The 24,389-nt window shown below is 41.8% G+C and overlaps 1 protein-coding gene across 1 annotated transcript in view; it reads right to left on the bottom strand.

Annotated features, from left to right (window-relative positions):
* The window catches only part of AK5 (adenylate kinase 5), a 129,226-nt gene that overhangs the window by 6,574 nt on the left and 98,263 nt on the right, over window positions 1-24,389 (bottom strand). The window contains exons 11-13 of the mRNA XM_048496872.1: window positions 12,744-12,907; window positions 10,427-10,543; window positions 3,013-3,204 (exon numbers count right to left, since the gene is read on the bottom strand). Of these exons, the coding sequence (XP_048352829.1) occupies window positions 3,013-3,204; window positions 10,427-10,543; window positions 12,744-12,907 (473 nt within the window). The remainder of the gene's footprint in view (window positions 1-3,012; window positions 3,205-10,426; window positions 10,544-12,743; window positions 12,908-24,389) is intronic.

Consider the following 24,389-nt stretch of genomic DNA (forward strand, 5'->3'; position numbering starts at 1 on the left):
AGACAGAAATTCTCCCTCCGCTCTGGAGTCCTCACTGTCTGAGGACTTCTCATAGTTTCTGTTTGGGCTGAATCTTCCCCTGTTCCTCACAGCCCTTTTAAGCCAGGAAGGGGATAGCTGGGGGATGCATGGGTGGCTCCACCAAGACTGTAGCCACTTGCAGTATAAGAGGCAAAATCTGTCTTCACAGTATTTTTAATAAAATCTGCTAACTCAAGTGCCGATGAGAAGAGAACAGAGCTACAAAGGTTACCAGATTGAATATCTTGCTGTGTCTCATTCATGGAGCTCAGTGAGGTCGTTGCTGAAGCTTCCTGGTCCAATTGAAGCTGAGGGTAGCTGCCTCTGTCTTCAGGCTGCCTCATCAAAATGGGAGTTCTAGCAGCCAGTTTGCCCTCAATCCAAGGACGTAGGTAAGGGGGGGGGTCTTGGGTTCAAACCCCCCCCATTCATGTCCGAAGCTCTGCCCCCCATTTGTGGGTTTTTAAAACATTTTTAGTGTTTTTTGGTTTTTTGGCCTGCAGGGGGCGCATTGTTTAGGCTAGCAGCACCAAACTTCTGATGATACTACCCAGGTTTGGTGAGGTTTGGTTTAGGGGGTCCAAAGTTATGAACTCCCAAATGGGGTGCCCCCATCCTCCATTGTTTCCAATGGGAGCTAATTGAAGATGGGGGCTACACCTTTGAGGGCCCATAACTTTGGACACCCTGAACCAAACTTCACCAAACTTGGGAGGTATCATCAGGAGAGTCTCTTTCTGATACCACCCAGGTTTTGTGAAGTTTGGTGCACCCTCTGCTGCTTCCAAGACTTGAGCACTCCAAGTTCCAGACCACTCGCTTTCTGCTAAGTGACTGTAATTCATCAATCACCTTGGCAGTGGCTAAATTCTTGGAAAGCATTTTAAACACCCGTATTTAAATGTTTTAAAAGTTTTCTCTTTTAAATGGAAATATGCTAATAATTTATATGCCATTAAAGGTTAAAATGTAAATATGAAGTTTGGTACAGGGGGTACAAAGCTATGGACTCCCAAAGTGGGTACCCCCATCCCCCATTGTTTCCAATGGGAGCTAATAGAAGATGGGGGCTATACCTTTGAGGGTCCATAACTTTGGACCCTCTGAACCAAACTTCACCAAACATGGGTGGTATCAGAAAGAGAGTGTCCTAAAGATACACTGAAAGTTTGGTGCTTCTAGCTTAACAATTGCACCCTGACAGCAGGCACCCCCCAAATTTCCCTAGATTCTCCTTTCAAATCCACCCCCTTGAGCATAGATTTAAAGGGAGAATCTGAGGTCCTCAGTTTAGAAGAAGAAGAGTTGGGATTTATATCCCCCCTTCTCTCCTGTAGGAGACTCAAAGGAGTTTACAATCTCCTTGCCCTTCCCCCCTCACAACAAACACCCTGTGAGGTGGGTGGGGCTGAGAGAGCTCCCAAGGTCACCCAGCTGGCATGTGTGGGAGTGCACAGGTTAATCTGAATTCCTCAGATAAGCCTCCACGGCTCAAGCGGCAGAGCAGGGAATCAAACCCGGTTCCTCCAGATTAGAATGCACCTGCTCTTAACCACTACACCACATTGAAAGTGATGCTGTTTCAGGGTGGGGGATAATCCACCCCAAAACAGCACCACTTTCAATGTTGTTTAACTGAGGACCCCAGATTCTCCCTTTAAGGTGGATTTAAAAGGAGAATTTGGGCTCTCTAGTTTAAACACTTTTGAAAGTGATGCTGTTTGGGGGTTGATTTCAGCATCACAGCGGCTGACTGTGGGGGGGGCAGGTGCAAAACTCAGATTTTGCACCAGGCTCCATTTTCCCTCTATGCCTCTGCCCAGAGGGGAGGGCAGAAGGAACTGCCGGCTGGGAGCCCAGCTGGTGGGGGGCAGGGCAGGGCAGGGGAGTCTGCCGTCCCCGGCCTCAGAGAGCTGCTTTTATAAGCGCCAAGCTGGGGATGGGGCTTGGGGAGGTGTGGCCATGCCCTAGGGGTGGGTGGGGCCCCACCCCAACCCCCCCATAAAAAGTCAATACCTACGTCCCTGCCTCAATCATCTTTTTGGCATGCTTTGAACCACTATGAAATGGTCCTGTGCCTGGTCTCCCAAGCTCAGACCAGCCCGTTCTGGGTCATGCCACAGTCAGAGCCTCCATGTTTCCTTCTGATTTTAAAAAAAACCCTGTCCAAACTGCCCTTCAACATGCTGCCACCAATCAGAAAGCCTCCAATTAAAACTGCTGCGAGGAGACTACAGCCAGCCAGCAGGCTGACAAGGCTTTTCCTCTCCCCTGAGAACAGGTAAAGGAAGGAATTGCAGACTAGAAATAGAAAGATTTTTTAAAAAGGTATTATTTAGCAGTGGTGTAGCTACCACAGGGAGGGGTGGGGACAGGTGCCCTGGGCGGACACCGTTGGGGGTCATGGGGTGGAAAATTGCCCCCACACCCCTCCTCTTTCCCCCCTCATCTCACCTGGCCAGACCCAATAGAAGCCGCTGCTGGGCACCCCTGCCTGGTCCTGCCCCACCAGGGCCGGTGGTGGTCTCTCCGTGTGCCCGTGCCCATCCCTGCCCTGCCAGGCTCCACTGCCGGCTAAGGTAAGTGTGGCATGGGGGGCGGCGTGTGAGGGGTGGCAGCGCGGGGGCCCATAGGGGGACAGAAAACTTGGAATCTGCCCCAGGCTCCATTTTCCCTATCTATGCCCCTGTTATTTAGAAACAGAAATATTTTAAATCAGATAGTAGTGCGAGCAACTAGCTACAGCTCTCCTCTAAGGCTGGAAAAGAACTTGGGAACTTGAAGTTAATCCCACAGAACACAGGAAACAGAAAGATCTTGTTCCTGCCTCCCTGGTAAATGGTAGGAATTACCAAAACATGTTTTCTAGCTCAGTGGGAGAACGCTTGACTGCATTCTGATATAGTGAACTTTATGATACAAATATATTCATAGACAATTTGCCTTACCTTTGCTTTAATGGGATGAAAGAACAATGGTCTAACAATTTACCTTAAATACTGGAATTTTGTTTTCATAATAGCCAATCATAGGATCAGTTGTCTGGTAGTAACTTTCAATACGCTTCATTATGACTTCAGCATTGTCAACAAGGCACTGGTTGCTTTGACTTTGTTTCAGAAGACGACTGCTCATTGTCTCAGAGGAACAGTCCATGCAGAGCATCAGGGATGGCTCTCCAATCTGACCAAATGAAAGAAAAACAGATCAGGTTCCTTTTCCAAGGATTCCCCACCACCATCTTTGAATGCTTTTCTCTAAGTACAAGAACTCCATAGAAGATGCTCCTGGGTGTATCTTTTCTTAATCCACAATGTATCAATAGATATATACAAATGCTACAGTATGATGTTGACAGAGAGAAATTTTTCTCTCTTTCTCACAATACTAGAACCAGGGGGCATTCATTGAAAATGCTGGGGGGAAGAATTAGAACTAATAAAAGGAAACACTTCTTCACGCAACGTGTGATTGGTGTTTGGAATATGCTGCCACAGGAGGTGGTGATGGCTACTAACCTGGATAGCTTTAAAAGGGGCTTGGACAGATTTATGGAGGAGAAGTCAATTTATGGCTACCAATCTTGATCCTCCTTGATCTGAGATTGCAAATGCCTCAACAGACCAGGTGATCGGGAGCAACAGCCGCAGAAGGCCATTGCGTTCACATCCTACATGTGAGCTCCCCAAGGTACCTGGTGGGCCACTGCGAGTAGCAGAGAGCTGGACTAGATGGACTCTGGTCTGATCCAGCTGGCTTGTTCTTATGTTCTTATGTTCTTATTTATGAGTGTACACTTCCAAATAAATGATGACCATGTTAGACTTAATAGAGTCTTTACCCCTGTGTAAATACTAAGATGTTCTGAAGGTATCCTCCTTATTTCAGTTCCCCCTTCTCATGTCACTTCTTAACCTTCTCTTCACCAAACTAAACATACCCAGCTCCCTAAGTCTCTCCTCCTAGGGCATGGATTCCAGGCCTTTTGGTTGCCCTCCTCTGGACCCATTTCAGCTTGTCAATATCCTTCTTGAATTGCGGTGCCCAGAACTGTACAATATTTCAGGTGAGGTCCAACCAATGCAGAATAGAGAGGTACAATTACGTCCCTCGATCTAGACACTATACTCCTATTGATACAGCTAAGAATTGCATTAGCTTTCTTGGCTGCCGCATCGCACTGCTGACTCATGTTCAGTTTGTGGTCCACTAAGATTCCCTGATCCCTTTTGCCTGTAGTGTTGTCAAGCCAGGGTCACCCATCCTATATCTGTGCATTTCATTTTTTCTGCCTAAGTGTGATATCTTACATTTATCTCTTTTGAGATTCATTTTGTTTGTTTTGGCCCAGCTCTCTAATCTGTCCAGGTCATTTTGAATTCTGACTCTGTCCTCTGGGGTATTAGCTACCCTCCTATTTTGGTTAGGGATATTTGGAAACATCTTTACCAGCAATATAGCATCTAGGTTGAGGTTCTGTTTCCATCTTGCCTCCCCCCACAAAAATAGGCTTTTAATTGGAAAAAATGGCAATGGGGTGTTGATATATGTACAATTCTTGTTCTGTCAAACCTAAACTAATTTTACTGTTTTGACAACATAAAAAGCATCATTTACAACTTACTTAGCATATAGAATTGCAATATTTGACATATTTATGTAATTTAAATGTAAAAAATGGCTTAATTTTCTACAAGCAAAAATATCCAATACTTCAGAGAAAACTGCAAGCTGGTGCACATTATTCTGTCTTAGCACATGAACTTTGATTTTTTGGTTGCAGTTGCAGAGCTACATTCTTACAGAAACTTTCAGTTTTTCTCTGAGGCTTGGTGCAGCTTCTGCACAACCTCCTTCTCATCTCCCCCCACCCCGGGGGGGTAGAACAATAACTCACATATTACCCAGACTGTGGATAAATGTGTCACAGTGGTTTGAAGGCGATGAAAAGACTAAACTCATCAGGTCAAAATGACAGCACAAAGCATGCAACTATTAAGAAGCAAAGAAAGCCCTGCATTCTCCCTTTATGAAGATTAGATATCCTTCTAAGTACAGAAATGCATCTTGGATTTAGAGCAATATATGTCTACAGCCTGTCCACTTTGCTTTTAAGAGCATTTCACTCATTCCAAAAGAGAAAATATTCCATGGGATTTTTTCAGTACTTTCCATCAGAAAAATTGAAAGAAAGGCCTGAGGAAAAAAAGAAAAAACAGGAAACACCCTTCTCCTATTTTTCTGGATCTTTTCCCCAGGCTTCACATCTCTAGTGTCAGAGGCTGAAGGGCAACAGTCAAAGGGTCCTTGTTCCACAGGCTGTAGCCAGCCAGTGGATCCAGGGCCAGTCCTGGATGACGTTTACTGCATTTGGCATTCTGTTGTTCATTTAAATTCTATTTTTGTAAGTCACTTTAGATTCTTATTGGGGAGACAGCAGAACAGAAAATACAAAAATAGAATAAATCAACCTGTATATTTGGGATATAGCCAATGTATGGCCTTATTGGTGTGACAATAGATTTTTTAAAACTGTGAATTACACCTGTTGCTAAGTCAAATACTGTGAATTACACCTGTTGCTAAGTCAAATACAAGCACTTCTAATTCATACAATTTTTCTTGGCACTGCAAATGCAGGAATGACTCTTGCCAGCACATATTAAACTTCTGAATCAGCTGTAAGGCAAACCCTCATTAAACAGAATGCAGCAGCAGAAGTTAATTTAATTCATTGCATGCACAAGGAGGCACCAGTGTACCAAACATTTGAGCTCTGTATCATTATTTTGCCATTACTTCATTGTTTTGTCTTATATCCCACTCTTATCTCCTGAATGGCCAGTAATTGTGTAAGTGGAGAACTTTGCAACATTTTAAAATTTAGTTGGATCAAAATATAGATGGAAAAGGTAAACTAGTAAAATATATAATTATTGATTCCTTCTAGAATATGGGTATTGCCTTTGTAGCAGTGTATTCAAACAAATGCCTTTGTAATAGTATATTCAAGCAAATTCAGTAAGGTACACATAATTAAGGCACCCACTTGCCTTCCAGGATTGTCTCTGTTTAGAATGAAAAATTTTTTTTCTGTAAAATGTTGACTCACTATCTTTCACTTGAGTGGGTCTAAGCACAGAAAAACACAGGCTAAAGGCTGAAATCAAAGATTAATATCTTCCGCTGTGAAAAGCTTCCTTTGATGTACTCAGCAGAAGGAAACCTTGGAATCCAACCCAGAGATCCTCTGCATTGTGCAAATTGCTATACAATAGTTTACAAAATGAAAATTCCATGCACATATTATCATTAATCATTAATAAAATGAAATCTGACAGCATGGCCACAGACAACCAGTAAGGATGTTGAGGAACATCAGTCTCTTTTTTACCCATTCAAATCCTACTTTTCTTTTTGAATAGGCCAAGTGGTGAAGTACTGCCTGCCAATCAGCACATTAAGAGAGATTATTTATATGGACAGTGCCAGAGGTCAATATGAAATTTATATGGACAGTGCCAGAGGTCAATATGAAATTTAACTTCTCTAATGGGATGTGAGGCTTCAATAGATTTTTTAAAATTCATTGTAACATATACTTGAGATTGTTAGAGATTATTTTGCCTCTTTAAAAAACCTCTATGCTTTTGTGCTCATCACTGCAGCGGAAGGTAGATTTCCTCACTTTCCCAGTGCACGGTTACAGATAAAATAGTGAACTGAACCAAAGGGAATGATTATTTGCATGAACTGGTAACATACTATGTTGAATTGGTTTAACTTCAGGCAGAACTAGGTATTGGTGGTACTGATGGTTCTACTCTTACTTGTAATATCTAGTACAGCTCACTGCCAGATGCAATGAAACCACATTTTGAGTTTCCCCACTCCACAGCATTAGCAGCGGTTGGCAGGGTCAGGACAAATTACAGACTATCATAAAATCAAGCAGTGATTTTCATGAAAAGTTAAAGGAAAGGTGGAGCGGGCAGCAGAATCTGGCAAAAATCTTATGCCACTGTTATCATATGGTTATGTACTATAAAGTATAAGAGTATAATCTATTGTAAAAAGATGTACCCAAGGTTTTAGGAATAGCCCTGTCTAGAAAAAGCTCTTGATACTCTGTGACTGAATTTCCTTACTTGAAAAGTTTTAAATTGTATGTTTTCTGTTTTAATCTCATTGTAATATTTTTATATTGGATGCTGCCCTGAGCCCATAAGGAAAAGTGGAATTAAACAAATAAATAAACTGTAGGTGTCTAAAGCAGGGGTAGGGAACCTGTGGCTCTCCAGATGTTCAGGAACTACAATTCCCATCAGCCCCTACCAGCATGGCCAATTGGCCATGCTGACAGAGGCTGATGGGAATTGTAGTTCCTGAACATCTGGAGAGCCGCAGGTTCCCTACCCCTGGTCTAAAGGCACCCTGACAACATAAACTAACAGTAAGAAACCTAAACTGCACTTGTTACCAGCCCAAATCCTGAATCCCTATTGCTTAAAATGGCATCTGTCGCCGGCCTTATTTTAACTTTGATTTGAAATTAAGCTTTTAGTTGATTTTTATTTAAATGTATTGAAACTAGATTAGATTTTAACTACTATAATTGCTTTAAGTGTTTTAATCAAATGTATTTGTTTTTTATTACTGTAAGCCACTCTGAGCCCTTGTGGGGAGGGTGGTGCACAAACCAAATAAATAAATAAAAGAAACAGTAAGAAATCTAAATAAAAGCAGTCTAATTGTCAATGTTGTTTACTGTATTAATTTTAATTTAAAACTAAATTCTATCTGTATAGAAATAGTATCGGTTTGGAGATCATATCTTAAGAGTGTCTGGATTTCAGTTCAGGGATGTAGGTATAGATTTTTAGGGGGGGTTGGGGCAAGGCCATGCCCCCACCACCCCTGGGGGTGTGGCCACACCTCCCCAAGCCCAGCCCCCTAGCCTCAGTGCTTATAAAAGCAGCTCTCTGAGGCCAGGGGTGGCAGACTCCCCTCCCCCACCTCACACCAGCTGGGCTTCCAGCCAGCAGTCCCTTCTGCCCTCCACTCCGGGCAGAGGCGTAGCTAGGAAAATGGAGCCTGGTGCAAAATCTGAGGTTTGCGCCCCCGCCCCTCCAATGGGCGGCTGCTGTGATGCTAGAATCCACACCCAAACAGCATCACTTTCAATGGTGTTTAAATTAGGGCGCCCAGATTCTCCTTTTAAATCCACCTTAAAGGGAGAAACTGGGGTTTCCAGTTAAAACAAAATTTAAAGTGATGCTGTTTTGGGGTGGATGATCCCCCACCCTTAAACAGCATCACTTTCAATGTTTAAACTGGGGTCCTCACATTCTCCCTTTAAATCCATGCCGAAGGGGGTGGATTTAAAATGAGAATCAGGGGAAATTTGGGGGGATGCCTGCTGTCGGGTGCAATTGTTAAGCCAGCAGCACCAAAAATTCAGGGTATCTTTAGGAGACCCTCCTGATGATACCACCCAGGTTTGGTGAAGTTTGGTTCATGGGGTCAACATTATGGACCCTCAAATGTGTAGCCCTCATCTCCTATTAGCTCCCATTGGAAACCCTTTGGGAATCCATAGCTTTGGACCCCCTTGACCAAACTCCACAAACATGGGTGATATCAGCAGGAGACTCTCCTGTTGATAGTATCCTGGTTTGTAGAAGTTTTGTTCATAGGAGCCAAAGTTATGGACCCTCAAATGTGTAGCCCCCATCTCATATTAGCTCCTATTGGAAACAATGGGGGATGAGAGCACCCCCTTCGGGAGTCCATAACTTTAGACCCCCTGAAACAAATCTCACCAAACCTAGGAGATATCATCAGGAGAGTCTCCCAACAAATCCATGAAATTTCGGTGCTGCTAGCCTAAAACAAGCGCCCCCTGCAGGCCAAAAATAAAAAAACACTTAAAAATACAAAAGCCCCACAAACCAGGGGGGGGCAGAGCTTCGGACATGTAATGTAGGGGTTGGACCCGAGAACCCCCCCTTACCTACATCCTTGTTTCAGTGCATTATGGCATAACTAAGAACCCAGCACTTTGATTTGTACCTAAATTGAACATTGGCCTGCAGTTTATGCTGTTTTCAAATGGAATATTTATAATAATTTACCATGAGCACTTATGGGTTGCCTGCTGCAACCTATTGTACGTTATTTTTGACATGTATTCATTTCAAGAAATACATTAAAATCCACCTTTAAGCAGCACAATTAACAAAGCAATTGGGTTTTGTCCAAAAAGCTTGCCTATAGAGAATGTTTACTGGACGCAGTTCAGCCTATAATAGTTGTTAAGCCACGGTTTTCTGACTTTCAGTGGTGAATTGCATTTTTAAATTTTTATTTAAGCCTAATTTTACTGAAGTTTCTGAGTGTTGTATTCAACTGAGGTCATGTTACACATCATATTTTTTACATTTTGTAGATAAATTGAAAGTTAATAATAAGGAGCTATAATATAAAGCTATAATATAAAAGCTATAATAAGGAGCTATTACTTGGAAGTAAACATATACAAGTGGTTGTTCAAAAAAGTTGTTTGCTGCCTCAATATTTCTAAGAACTGATGAAGCCATTCAGTTAAGAAAATGAGCAGTAATCTGAAAGATCCTTGGTTCAAATTGCATCTCTGTCACAAACTTCCTGGATAGTCTTACACAAACCTTTCTCTCAGTTTTAGCCCCTCACACCCCACACAATATGAACAGAATAATACTGACTGGCCTACTAGGTTTACAACACAATGAAATGTACAAGATGTTTTTACACTGAAAGTGGTATATAAATAATAAGTATTAGATCTTGACTTTCATATTATTGTGATTGGAGGCAGTCAAGCAACAGTTTCCTACCCAGAATTCCAAGTCAGAGACAACCGAGAGAATATATCAGACTTTTGGGCCAAGAACTGTCATGTCCTTGGAAGAGGACCAAATGTAATATGCACATTTTAATTAGCATTTCAGAAGTATAACCACAAAATCTAAGTTTGTCAGTGAGTTGGAGATGTCAAGGGTTTTTTTAAAAGAAGGGTTCCTATGTTCCACAACTGAACAACAAACACAGGCTGTTGGTATTAAAATTATTAGTACCATCCATTTAGTAGTGTACTGCTTTCCAATAAATGCATTATTTGTATCTACATCACCTTGGATGCCTTTGTGCTAAGAAAAGATCTGTATTATTAAGATATATTAGAAATGTTTGCAAGCAAAGCTTAATCAAGGCATGTCCGTGCTAAGAAACGATTTAATAGATGAAGTTCTACTAGTCTTGCAACTGTTACAGGCAGAGTTCTGTCAGGAAACAGTCATGGAATCTCCTGTGAACAGTGAACTCCAGAAGAGTTGCAAATGGGATTCTTAATTATTACAATACTCACCTGACTCTGAAACTCTTCTCCTTGCTTCACTTCCAGAGGATAACCATCAATCAGGAAAACCTTTGTGTCTCCTAAATTTGCATCCATAGCTTCTTTCAGGAGTTCCATAACAATATCCTTAATTGAAGAACATAAATTATGTTGTGCAGAGCCTGGTTTGGAAATTAAGTTGCCTTATTATGGAAGCTGGACACATTCCTGCACACAATCCTGCCCAGCACAGCTGTTCAAGTAACAACTGTTCAAGTTCAAGTATTTATTGTTTGAGCCATTGACTATAACAATACAAAAATACATGCAGTTAAAACAGAAACTTAGTTAAAACAATAATTTAAATTAAAACAATAATTTAGTTTTACATTAAAATATAAATTATTAGTGTTTGCAATCTCTAAATTAAAATGCCCCATCAAATACGTCAGATGTTTTTGCAGCTTCTTCAGCTAGTCTAAGTTAATCTCCAGTACTTTACAACATTAGTTCAAACAGCGCTTTAAATACTTTGCTCGTAGTTTCCTAGCCGCCAGGGCAAAGAGAGCCATCTTATAAGAAACAATATCAGATAATAAGAAAATCTGTTTCTCATCATCGGACAAAAAAGCTGTCCTAGGTAGTATTGGCTCCAAAAACCTTTTCCTTATTTCAGAATATAAAGGACAGGAGAGTATGTAGTGGAAGAGATCCTCAGGCTCTTGTTTTCCACAGATACAAAAGCGCTGAGAAAATGGTACTCGTGTGAAGTAACAACTGTTTCCATCATTATCTATAATTAATGAAAAAAAACATTATCTATAATTGTATTGTCGAAGGCTTAATGACAAATCAGCCCTCTGGGATAGGGCAGGATAAAAATGTGAAAAATAAAATAAAATAAACAAACTGCTCCCCTACTATCAGCTACCTGCTTCTAATCTCAAACCTTTGTACAGGTGAAACAATTCTAAACAGTGACACATGCAAGGCCAGCGAGAGACCTATTGGCTTTAAAAACAATCTATTCTGTATAGCCAAAAATGGATTAGCCATTAGGCTAAAGATGTTACAGACCAAAGATCTTTTGTAAGATAATTATGTGGAGTGTCTTTAAGTAAGTCTTGAAAACCCCTAAAACTGTGTATTACTGGGAAGACAAAGGCAGAAAAAATTGCCCCACAACACAGAATCTAATAACAGTGAGCTTCAACAAAGCAATAGCAACCAAGTGCTGAGGAGCAGAGACAATATTAGTTAATGACAGCTGAGAACTGTCAATTGGAGAACAACAGTTGGTTAGAGAGGGTTAGACTATGAGGGGAGAAGAGGATCAGTTCAGGGGTTACAGATTTTTCATTAATTCCCTTATACTATCTTGGAACGGAATGAAAATTGTATACAGAGTAACAGCATGGTTTGCTGTGATTATTTGAAACATGTAATTTATGAAAAAGTGTTTATTTAGATCTGCCAGGAAGGAGTTTCTTGACATGTACCATTTATAAACACAAATTGTCAGCTCCATGTTAAGTATTATAATTACCTCAGTACTTAAGTTTGTTCCAAATAAACTTTGTTCCTGTTGTCTTTTTAAAAGCTGTCTTTTCTCGCTGCCAAGTTTACCTCATGTATCAGGCTTAGAGGTGTTACTACCAAGCCATAGTCTATCCCAGAACATTTTGTTGTGGGCATTCCTCAAGTAATAGGCAAGTGGGAAGGTGACAAACCTAGGAGAGGAACTACCTGTGGTAGAATGTTGAAAGGACTAGGACTCATCCTAAGGAACATTACAAGTATCATAAGGATTAACAATATCCATACCTATATATAATTAAGATTGTGACATTCTGCTTTGTTGGCCTTTAAATGAATCACTGGTTTCTAAGGTCTGAAGAAGAAGAGGAGTTTGGATTTATATCCCCCCTTTCTCTCCTGTAGGAGACTCAAAGGGGATAACAATCTCCTTGCCCTTCCCTCCTCACAACAAACACCCTGTGAGGTAGGTGGTGCGGAGAGAGCTCCAAGAAGCTGTGACTAGCCCAAGGTCACCCAGCTGGCATGTGTGGGAGCATACAGGCTAATCTGAATCCCCTAGATAAGCTCCACAGCTCAGGCGGCAGAGCTGGGAATCAAACCCGGTTCCTCCAGATTAGATACATGAGCTCTTAACCTCCTACGCCACTGCTGCTCCTCTGAACATGTAGAGATAAGACTTGTTCAGCTTTTCCTTGATAAACTCATTCAAAAAACTTAATTTTTTCTCACCCCAGATCTTCTCAGTTTCTTTAATTTTTTTTAAATAGACACTCTAAGGAACCATCTCCCCACTGAAAATACAGCTTACCCCAGGTACGACTTTGCCACTTTCCATGATGTCTCTTATGGTCTTACTTCTTTCTGACAACAATGATATTTCATGCCTGAGGAGATCTTCTGTGGGCAGGTGAATGAATCCATATTTTTGTGCTAATTTCTTGCACTGGGTCCCTTTGCCAGATCCAGGTCCACCTTCACACATATGGAAAAGTCTTTAAACATGATAGAGCCTGGCCAACCAATTCAAATATTAAGGCATAATCATGGTAAGCAAAGAGGGGAAAACAGAACCCTCCTGGATTTGCCAAGCTTCAACATCTTTTTTAAAAAATTAGAACAGTTATTCTGAAAGTGTCCAATCCTGTCAACTAACGTATAATTTCAACGACATGTTATGCAAATTAGCTAAATTGATGGTTTATATTAAATGACAATTACAATATTTTTCCTTTTCAGAAGGCAAGAAATGGGAAAAATTAAGACGTGCAGATGAGGTTACATGTTGGGAAATGCTAGAAGTGATGTGCTACAGAGTTTTGATGTAGATGTTAAAAATAATGGGGTGAATCCTAAGGAGCCATTCCACATGCAGAAAGTCATTTCCACTCACAGAAGGACTGGTTTGCATCTTGCACTAGAGAAAGGGAAAACGATGCTTAAACCAAAATAATTATTCTAGTTGTGCAAGATGTTGCACAGGTAGAAACACATGAACTGCTTTAAAAGCTGTCTATTGTAGCACTATGGCAACTGTACTCCATACACTTGCATATTGTACTATTGTTGTTCCATTTATTGTTTGTGGGAACCAATCCATTGAATCCAACTCATCGTTTCCTCTTAACACATGCTTGATAACATCCATTTGCTTGGCACAAGTAAAAATGGCCCCTGTATGATCTTGTTTTAATGTGAATTTATCATAATTCACTTTTACTTTGGCAACCAGTGCCAATAACATTCTATATAGTCAGGCAGTGAGGAACAGACACACAGAGCATGCATTCTTGCCACTTCTCACCAATCTCCAATTAAGCAGGTTTTTAACACTGAACAGAATTGGTGGCAAGAGAAGAGAGAGTGGCGAATCTATGGCCCCTTCTGCACACGCAAAATATTGCATTTTCAAACCACTTTCATAACTGTTTGCAAGTGGATTTTGCTATTCTGCACAGCTTCAAAGAGCACTGAAAGCAGTTTGAAAGTGCATTATTCTACATGTGCGGAAGGAGCCAAAGAAAGAGTTCCTGGAATAGTTCTATTCTCTTATCTATAGAAATACATTTATCTAATAATAGCTCAGATAATTTTTGCAGAGGCCAACTTCGTAGGACTCCAGCAAAAGGATATCTTTTATAAATGTTCAGGTGTCAAGAACATGCATTCTCCCAACCTCCCATCCATGTCCTGGTGAATTATGGCCACAGAGACTTCATGAAGGGGTTATACGGAGCAGCTGCTGCTGCCTATTACTGTTTTGGAGAGATGTATTAGAGCAAAAAAACAATAACAGGAAATACCCAAATGAGTAATGGAGACCCATAGGAAGAGAACAGCTAATTGTCACCCATCGCTTGGCTTTATATAAACTTTAGATGTGAAAATATTCATTTTTCTTAGAAAAACTGAGGCTAGGTGATCAAAAAGCATGACCTAATGGATGTTTTTATTCCTTATGTCAGTTTTCTCACAATAATAGTGACCTGCACCTTAGAATAGTTTTCAAAATACCTTGCCACTGAATGGTACAATAAGAACAAAGACTCAGCCAGTGCAGTGGAATTGGTCTCACCTGCTTTCTTTCTGATTTTTCAAAACAAGTGTATCTTTTCTGTTATAGTATACATGCTTGATCTCTTCAAGAAGAAACACAAGTGGAAAAAAGATGTAAAATAGGTTTCAGTGTTCCAAACTCATTGTTTAAACTTCCTTATTCTATAAGCACCAAATACTTCCTCAGTAGTGAGTATGGTTGGAGCAACAGGCTCAAACACTCCTGGAGAAGGAATGTGTGAGAACAATGCCCTTAACTGGGACTGATGCATTCCTGACTTTTGTTATCTGTTATCTGTTCCTAATTGATGTGAGGGTAAGGGATTGTCAGACATTGAGCTCTTACCAGCTTATAGCATCTTTTTTTTTTCTGGCTGGGTTGAAGAACTAGTTTTTCAAGATGTCTTATAATGAAGTTAAAAACTCCATTACAATTTTTTTAAAAAACCCAATAAGTAACAGCAAATAAACTTCCAAAGCTAGCAAGACTGTTCAAATTGTTGGAAAAGTTGCTTGCACTTCTAATTGATATCACCTGACGGGGAACTCGGATTATCTGTCCTCTAAAGCTGATCCCTAACTGGCAGACACCTGGGATTAGCATTGCTGGCCTGCCTCTATTGCCCTGATAGCTTCTTCAGCATTGCCAGGAGGAGTGTGACTTCAGGGTGGACATAAGGGGGGTGGGGTATCGCCATCTGCTGCTATACACAGTTCCTATTTATAATATTATTCTGGTGGTGTTGTTTTAATTGTGAATAGGTTTTAATGCTAATTTTCTTGATTATATTACTGTGTTTTATGCTGTTCACTCCCCTGAGCCCTTTGGGGAGGGCAGTCTAGAAATCATATGTATGTACGTACGTACGTACGTACGAACGAACGAACGAACGAACGAACAAACGAACGTACGTACGTTTAGGTTTCAATCATGATGTCATATGTAGTCATTCTAATTTAAGAATGGCCCTTTAAACAAGAAAAGACTAAGAGGACAAGATTCTAGGTCCTTCGTATTTTTTTAAAAAAGGAAAGGCACAGTCTTCTTGTTTTTCATCTCATCTTGTGCATGTTGAACTTATTGTTTTGCTTTCCCCTGAGAAAAGAAGCAGCAGCTAAGTTAGTCAGAGGCCCTTTCCACACGGGCTGAATATGGCGGCCTGGGGACGGCAAAAACGCCGTCCCCAGGCCGCCATTCACACAGGGGGCGCAGTTGCAGCGCAGCCGCGCCGCCCTCGCGCCACCCTCGCGCCGCCCGACTGGCGGGAAGCCGGCGTTCCCAAACCACGCTTCCCCAGCGTGGTTTTCCGGGAATGCTGGCTTCCAAGCGCCTTCCCCCCCCCCACCGGGCGACTTACCAGCCCCGCGGCCCTCCGGCGCGTTGCTGAGGCCTGGGGACACGCCCCCTTTGCCCTGCGACCCTGGAGCGGCCGCACAGGGCAGGGGTGTGTGTCCCCTGGCCTTGGCGACGTGCCGGAGGGCCGCAGGGCTGGTAAGTCGCCCAGACGACGGCACAGCTCTGCGCCGTCGTCCCAGCTGGTTTTGGGACCGTCCATGCAGACAATCCCAGCGTCGTCGGGTCGCAGTGAGTAACGCCGACCCAACCCCTTCCGCCTCCGTGCGGAAGGGGCCTTAGAGACTGAGTTCTGTTCTGTTCCAGAAGTTGGTGTGTATAACCATTTCAGATCCCATGGTTCTGGAGGAGAATTTTACAGCATCCAGCCTGACATCAGTCATGAAAGCTCTCTCTAATCTGTAGATGTTGCCTGCTTGATTTTCTACCACAGTTGGGATATTGCTGAGAAGTTTGCCTGTCTACACCAGTTATGGCCACTAGAAGGAAGCATCTGATGCCCTGACAGCAGGCCTCCAGTCCTGTGCAATGACAGCTCACTTTCATGATTTGTAGAGACATGAAATGAACTCTACACTTTCACCATTCTTTGAGACTGCTGGGTAGACAGATTAGTAGGCTTGTTGTCAAAGGATCTTTTGGAGGAATCTTGACTAAAATGTATGTGTCAAGGGAAAGATGAATTCTTTCTCAATTTCTTCTCTAAAACATTCTGGGGGGAAAGCATACAATTGGATGTTGTTCTGCTGCCTTCCTAAGCCTCTTTGAGACTGGTTGGTTTGCAAGGCTTATTTAGGAGATTCCTCTGAAGAATCAGAAATCTCTTACTCTGATGGCTTTCATGATTAAAGGAGATACATCCTCCTGAGTGAACAGGAGATAACAATGCAACTCTTGGGCAGTTATGTGTTTGTCAGATAAATCCCTGTGTTTTTGCACTTGTCCTGATAAAGCCTGATGAGAAGACCTAGATCTGGGCTCTTCATCCTATGGCCCTCCAGATGTTCATGAACTACAGTTCCCATCAGCCCCTGCCACCATGGCCAATTGGTAGAGCTGATGGAAATCATAATCCATGAACATCTGGAGGGCTATAGGTTGGAGACCTAGATGAATGTGAGACCTTTCCTGCAATCTTTGTTTGCAAAGTCACAATACAAGGGATTTGATCTCCTCCATATTTCTGATAGGTGATTATCTGGCTTTCTGTGTAGGCCAAGACAGCTACATCCTTTCTCACTTTCACACTGTACTGTTATAATTGCCTTGGAGATTTCCTTAGCTAGAAACTACTGAACTCAGTCCAGCATGTGGCCCTGAAATGAACTTCCCCTTCTTTCAGGCTAAGGCTGATGGGAGGGAGACTCTAATATGAAGAAACTAACTGGTGTCCTCTTGAAGTATGTCCTGTTCACTGGCACCTCCTGCAGCTGCTGTGCTGATCCCTCACTTTAGTGCCAAAAGATGTGTCTTTGGGCATATTCTATTGTGGGGAGTGATTCTGGGTCCGTATGTCCTTTCTGGAGATGTGTCACAATTTTTAAAGAAGCCACTTTTTTGTTGTTGTTGCAAGGTCCCCCTCTGTCATGCTTATGGAATAATCTGCTTCAACTCCTCCAAAGCATGTTTGGATGAACAACCATCTTCCATCACTGTGACTTTGGGATGTTTTCACACAATGAATAATGCACTTTCAATTGATTTTCTGCGCACTACCATTGTTTGTGAGTGTTTTTGCAGTTTCACACAGTAAAACCCATTTGCAAAGAGCATTGGAAGTAGATTGAAATGTGCAAAAATGTTGAAAGTGGGAAAATATTTATTTTGTCAATGGGCTAAATGATAGAAAAAAAGACTTGTTTGCTTTCCAAAGGTCAAATCGGACACAAAACAGAGTAGAGGGTGGAAGAAAGAAATATAAAAAGAAAAAACAGTAGAAAGTTGAAAGAAAAAGCAAGAACTGCAGCCAGAGGGGGGGGGGAGGGAGAGAGAGAGAGAGAGAGAGAGAGAGCGCTGACGCCATCAGTTCCCTTCACCTCTTGATGAGATAGGTAAAGGACTGGGTGAGGAGGTATCTCCAAGAGATAAGGTCAGAAAACTGCAGCATATCTCTTGCTCCCAAGTCTGGTGGGATAGAAAACCCATCGGTCCTCCTCCCACAAGTCAGAATAAATCTTCTTAAATTAACAGTTATTTTTTAAAAGCACCATTAGCAGGAAATTAACAGGATTATCTAAGGAGTAGCTTTCCACCTGTGCAGAAATTGTAATTCTAATTCTCATCAGCTGGTCACAAAAAGAGAACTGTAGAGAAATCCCCCATCCCCAAATGTCTTCTGCTTTTTTTGATGCACAGTGCTTTAGGTTAGAAAGAGATCTTGTTTCCTTCACAGATGTCAGCCTGTACATCAATACAAACAACTGAATACAAAACTTCGTAGGAGAAATACATTAGTTATGGCACTATGCCAACAATGAATTGTTGTGTGGGCATGCTCCAGAGCAGTGAATTGGGCTGCAGGTCAGCTCTTCAGAAATTAACCTGTTTATTTGCTTTGCACAAGGATGCTTTCAACTATTCCCCAAACATTCATAATGAATAGCATACATCTGTTTTGGAGATTTAATTCTGTTGGGAGACAGTTGCAATTGCTACATTCCTTTCTCTGTTAAAGTGTGAATAATGCTAACCGACAAAGTGGGGGAGAAAAACTCCTATGGTATGAACTTGAAATATATATATATATATATATATACCGTATAATATATGCATTGGTAACTGCAATGTGAACTGCAAATGCATTGCTAACTGCACGAAGAGAAGAGATCTGGATTATAGCCTTGGTATTGTTTGACAGTACTTCACTAAGTAGTGGGGGCTAAATGAATATTTGTATTATTTATGTATTTAAATTTTATTCCATCTAATTCCAAAGGCTCTGGTTTGTGGAAATAGATTAAAATCAGGCCAATAGGAAATTAAAACATACATCTAAAATATGAGCAAAATGTGCCCATGTTGAGATTCTGATTTCAGAAGCCTTGTGGTTAGCATGAGTGGAGAAACCCCGATGTTTCCTCTTGCATAGGGATTTTGTTCCTTCTGGGTTGCTCCCCATCTGAATGGGGATTGAAATGAAGATTGCCATTTGCGGGTGGGTGGGTGGGTGGGGGTTAGCCCTTTAAATGAAATATTGATATTACTTATATTGCACAGGATGCTACAATTGCTGCTACAATATTGATATTACTTATATTGAGCAGACTGCTACAATTATTTTTGTTTTTAAGGAAAATGTCGACTGTTGATCCCTGCGGTCAGGGAGAGACTAAACCTTCCTCTCCAAATGGCAATCTTCATTCTTGGCTTGAACAGGGAACAACCTAGAAGTGGGGGCAGGCAAGTCACTCAGCAAGCAATGGAGTACCTCCTTGCATGAAAATGAAGAAACGCGAGGAGACTGCGCTGCAAAGGAGCTGTGGGGTGAGAAGTGGCCTGGGAAGTGCTCCATGTATAATAGGACATATAGAGGATGGTATGGAGTTGTTTTCTCCTGCCTCAGAAGGTCAGACCAGAACCAATGGGGTGAAATCAAATTAAAAGAGTTTTTGGTTAAAAATTAGGAAGAACTTTCTGACAGTGTGGCTCCTCAGCAGGACAGGCTTTCTTGGGCTCTCATTCTTTGGAGCTTTTACAGCAATGCTGATTCTGCAAATTTAGGAGATCATGAGAGGGAGGGCAGTGCTTGGCTCTTGAGTCCCTTTCTTACATGCCCAAGGTAATGCTGATTGCCACTTTGGGGTCAGGAAGAACTTTTTATCCTGGCCAGATTGGTCAGGGATCATGGAGGGTTTTTCTTTGCCATCTTCTAGGCATGAAGTAGGGGTCACTGGGGGAGTAGGGGAGGTAGTTGTAAATTTCCTGCATGGTGCAGAGGGTTGGACTGGATGACCCTGGAGTTCCCTTCCAACCAGAGGCATACCTAGGCAAACTGGATCCCTGGTCAAAACCTGAGTTTGATGCCCCCCCATGGGTGGCCACCCTCCCCCACCATGACCAAACAATGAGTTTTCCACTAGGTCATTTCAAAGCCACCATCACATTATAGAACATCCCCCAACTCACAAATCTGAACACAGCAATGGGCCATGCCACACAGCAGAAATAATGTTTGGAAAACATTTTCAAAATGCTTTCAAAATGTTTTATTACTGCTATGAAAACATTTTATGGTGTTGTATCCAGTCCCCCCAATTGGGGGAAACAGCATCACTTTCAATGTTATTTAAATTGGGGACCCCAGATTCTTCCTTTAAGGTGGATTTAAAAGGAGAATCTGGGCTCCCTAGTTTAAACAAGTGATGCTGGAATCCACCCCCAATCCTTTTCAATGGTGTTTAAACTAGGGAGCCCAGATTCTCCATTTAAATCCACCTTAAAGGGAGAATCTGGGGTCCTCAGTTTAAACAATATGGAAAGTGATGCTATTTTGGGGTGGATACTCCCCCACCCTGAAACAGCATCCCTTTCAAAGTTAAAACTGGGGACCTCAGATTCTCCCTTTAAATCCATGCCGAAGGGGGTGGATTTAATAATAATAATAATAATAATAATAATAATAATAATAATAATAATAATAATAATAATAATAATAATAATAATGCAACCATAATGAGGGATGTAAACATGGCATTGATGACAATTGAAACAACATCCATCAAACAAACTAATCAGCTCATGTACAGTACGGCACTAGTGGACATAAGAGAACTGGGCATTGAAATACCTAAACACAGGATAAATCAACCATCAAAACCAAAGTGGAAAATTAGACTGGAACAGAAGATCAGAAAACTAAGATCAGATACCAGTAACCTGAAAAATATGAAAGAACAAAGATTAAAGAATGGCAAGATCATGAAAGAATTAATTAGAAGGTACTGGCTAGACACTAGAACAATTGAAGAAGCACTGGAGATCACCAAACAACAAATAACAGTTTCACAGCGCAGAGAAAAAATTGAAAGATATGGAGCAAGAAACATCCAGTACAGACAAAATCCAAGCAATTTCTACCGTTCAGGACCAAAGGCATTTCTACCAAAGCCTCAACACAAAGATCAATGTTGAAAGCAAAAAAAACAGAGAAAAATGCAATACTTCAGTTTTGGAAAGATCTTTGGGAAAATTAGAAAGATTACAACAGTAAGGCACAGTGGATAAAAGATTCTGAGAAAGATGTTGGCCAAAAAAAACAAATGCAAGAGCTGGAAATAACAACTGATATGATAAACAAAATTGAAGCAAAGAAAGTGAAACTTAAACTGGGCCTACACCAGGGATATGATCAATTGCATGGCTTCTGGCTCAAATACCTCCAAACCAGTTTGCACCCGGCAATGGCATACAAGCAGTTCAATGAAGCCATGCAAAATGGTGAAATTGATCAATAATGGCTAACTTTCAACTGAAGACATACTTGGATTCCAGAAAGATCCAGCCAAAGGAGCAACACCTGGAAACTACAGGCCAATAACGTGTTTACCCACGATGCTCAAACTGCTCACTGACATAATAGCAGATAACATCATGGACTACTTGGAAGCAAATAGCATCCTGCCAGTTGAGCGAAAAGGGAACAAAAGAAGGAGCAGGGGCACAAAAGATCAACTCCTGTTAGATAAAATGATAACGGAGAACTGCAAAAATAGAAGAATGAATTTGCATATGGTCTGGATCAATTACAAGAAGGCATTTGACTCACTGCCCCATATTTGGAAACAATTGGCATCAGCAAAAACATTCGAGTATTCACTGAAAAAAGCGATGAGACAGTGGAAAACTGAACTGACAGTCGGAAATGAAAACTTTGGAACAGTCAACATTAAGCGAGGAATTTTCCAAGGTGATTCACTATCACCTTTACTGTTTATCATTGCCACGATCCCACCAACAGTAATTTTAAAGAAAACCAAGTTGGACTATCAAATGGCCAAAGACTCAGAAAAAAATCTCAAATTTGCTGTACATGGATGATTTGAAGCTGTATGGGAAATCAGACACAGAAATCCAGTAAACACAGTACTGTAGTAAACACAGTCCGAATATTCAGCACAGACATTTTGATGGAGTTTGGCCTGGAAAAGTGCGCTACTGTGGCAATAAAGAGGGGCAAGATCACCGAGAGTGATGGGATTGAAATGCCTGATGACCAACTCATCAAGTGCAACCAAGAGGCCGCTTATAAATACCTGGGCATTTTGCAGCTGGATAACATCAAGCATGGGCAAGTGAAGACTGTTGTCAGCAGAGAATACAGCCAGAGGGTCAGAAAAATTTTGAAATCTAAATTAAAGGGCGGAAATACCATCAAGGCCATCAACACTTGGGCCATACCTGTCATCAGGTACACTGCGGGAATCATCAACTGGACACAGGCTGAGTTGGAAGCATTGGATAGAAAAACTCGGAAGCTTATGACAATGCACTATGCCTTACACCCACGCAGTGATACTGATAGATTATACCTTCCCCGAAGATCTGGAGGCAGGGGCTTACTGTAAGTACAGCAAACAGTGGAAGAGGAGAAGCATGCACTGGCCGATTATGTGAAGGAAAGTCAAGAACAGGCATTGATTGAAGTGAAGAACAGACATTTGCTGCAAACCCAGAAAACCAAACAAGAATACAGAAAAATGTGATTAAAATGAGGACTGAAAGCTGGCACAACAAAGCACTGCACGACCAGTTTCTGGAGAAAATCAAACAAGGTGGATAACGAAAAGACCTGGCTGTGGTTAACAACTGGAACTCTGAAAAAGGAAACTGAATTCCTGATTTTAGCCGCCCAAGAGCAAGCCATCAGAACAAATTCGATCAAGGCCAAAATTGAAAAATCCTTGGATGATGCAAAATGCAGATTGTGCAAAGAAGCTGATGAAACTGAAGATCATGTCCTCAGCTGCTGCAAAAAGATTGCCCAGACTGAGTACAAACAGAGACACAACTCAGTGGCCAAGATGATCCACTGGAATTTATGCAAGAATTACAACAAAAGAACAGCTAAGAACTGGTGGGAACATTGTCCAGAGAAAGTAATGGAAAATGCGAAGGTCAAGATCCTGTGGGACTTTTGAATCCAAACGTGTTGAAACACAATACACCAGACATCATCGTGATCGATGACAAGAAAGTGACCATCATCAACATAGCAGTCCCCGGTGACAGCAGGGTCATTGAAAAAGAACATGAGAAGGTCACTAGATACTGCGATTTGAAAATCGAGCTTCAGCGTCTATGGCACAAACTAGATACTGCGATTTGAAAATCGAGCTTCAGCATCTATGGCACAAACCAGCTGAGGTCATCCCAGTGGTAAATGGCATGCTGGGCACCATCCCAAAAACACTAGGGCAGCACTTGAAACATCTTCGAATTGACAAAATTAACATCTGTAAAATTCAGAAGGCAGCCCTGCTGGGATCCGCACAAATACTACGCCGATACATTACAACTTTCCTAGGCTTCTGGGTGAGGCTCGAATTGTAATGAAGGCCAACAACCAGCTAAAGATCTGGCAGCTGTGAAATCTACAACCACCACCACCACCACCACCACCCCCCACCACCTTTATTAGGCATTGAGAGAATAAAAGAAAGAAAACAACCATTGGCAGGAAGGGAGTGGATTTAAAAAGAGAATCTGGGGAAATTTAGGGGGTGCCTGTTGTCAGGGGTACAATTATTAAGATAGCAGCACCAAAATTTCAGAGTATCTTCGTGAGACCCTACTGATGATACCACCCAGGTTTGGTGAAGTTTGGTTCAGAGGGTCCAAATTTATGGACCCTCAAAGATGTAGCCCCCATCTCCTATTAGCTCCTATTGGAAACAATGGGGGATGGGGCACTCCCTTTGGGAGTCCATAACTTTGTACTCCCTTAACCAAACCTCACCAAACCCAGGTCATATCATCAGGAGAATCTCCCAAAACCTCCCGGAAATTTTGGTGCTGCTAGCCTAAAAGCTGCACCCCCTGCAGGCCAAAAACTGAAAATACACTGAAAATACAAAAAACCCCACAAATGAACCTGCAATTTTGTCGCCCACCACAAGGTGGCGCCCTGGGCAGATGCCCGCTTTGCCCAATGGGAGGAACGCCTCTGCTTCCAACTCTGTTTCTATGATTATAACTGGGATACAGTTTTCACAGGTAGAGGCTGACAGCAGGAGGAAGGAGGGAAAGCTGAGGACAGGGAGATAAAGATAGGTTTGCTGGTACATGGGAAGGAGAGAAAGAAGCAGGACATTAGAAAGGCTACGGGGATTGCCAGGAAAGAGAAAGAGAAAATAATGGGAGGGTAAAATAGGATATCCCCTGCAAGTCCTTTGTAGGTCCCCTGCTTGAAACATTGAAAGCTAGGTACATATGTGCTTCTGTGTGTAATGTGTAATTCAAGATGCTAATTGACATTTAAAAAAATAGCAGCAACCAACTCAACGGGGGCAGCCATTGCGGCTGTGGTGAGCAGAACAGGCAAAGGAAGCT

The sequence above is a fragment of the Sphaerodactylus townsendi genome, linkage group LG05 (assembly GCF_021028975.2).
Source record: "Sphaerodactylus townsendi isolate TG3544 linkage group LG05, MPM_Stown_v2.3, whole genome shotgun sequence".
In the NCBI taxonomy this organism is placed as follows: Eukaryota; Metazoa; Chordata; class Lepidosauria; order Squamata; family Sphaerodactylidae; genus Sphaerodactylus; species Sphaerodactylus townsendi.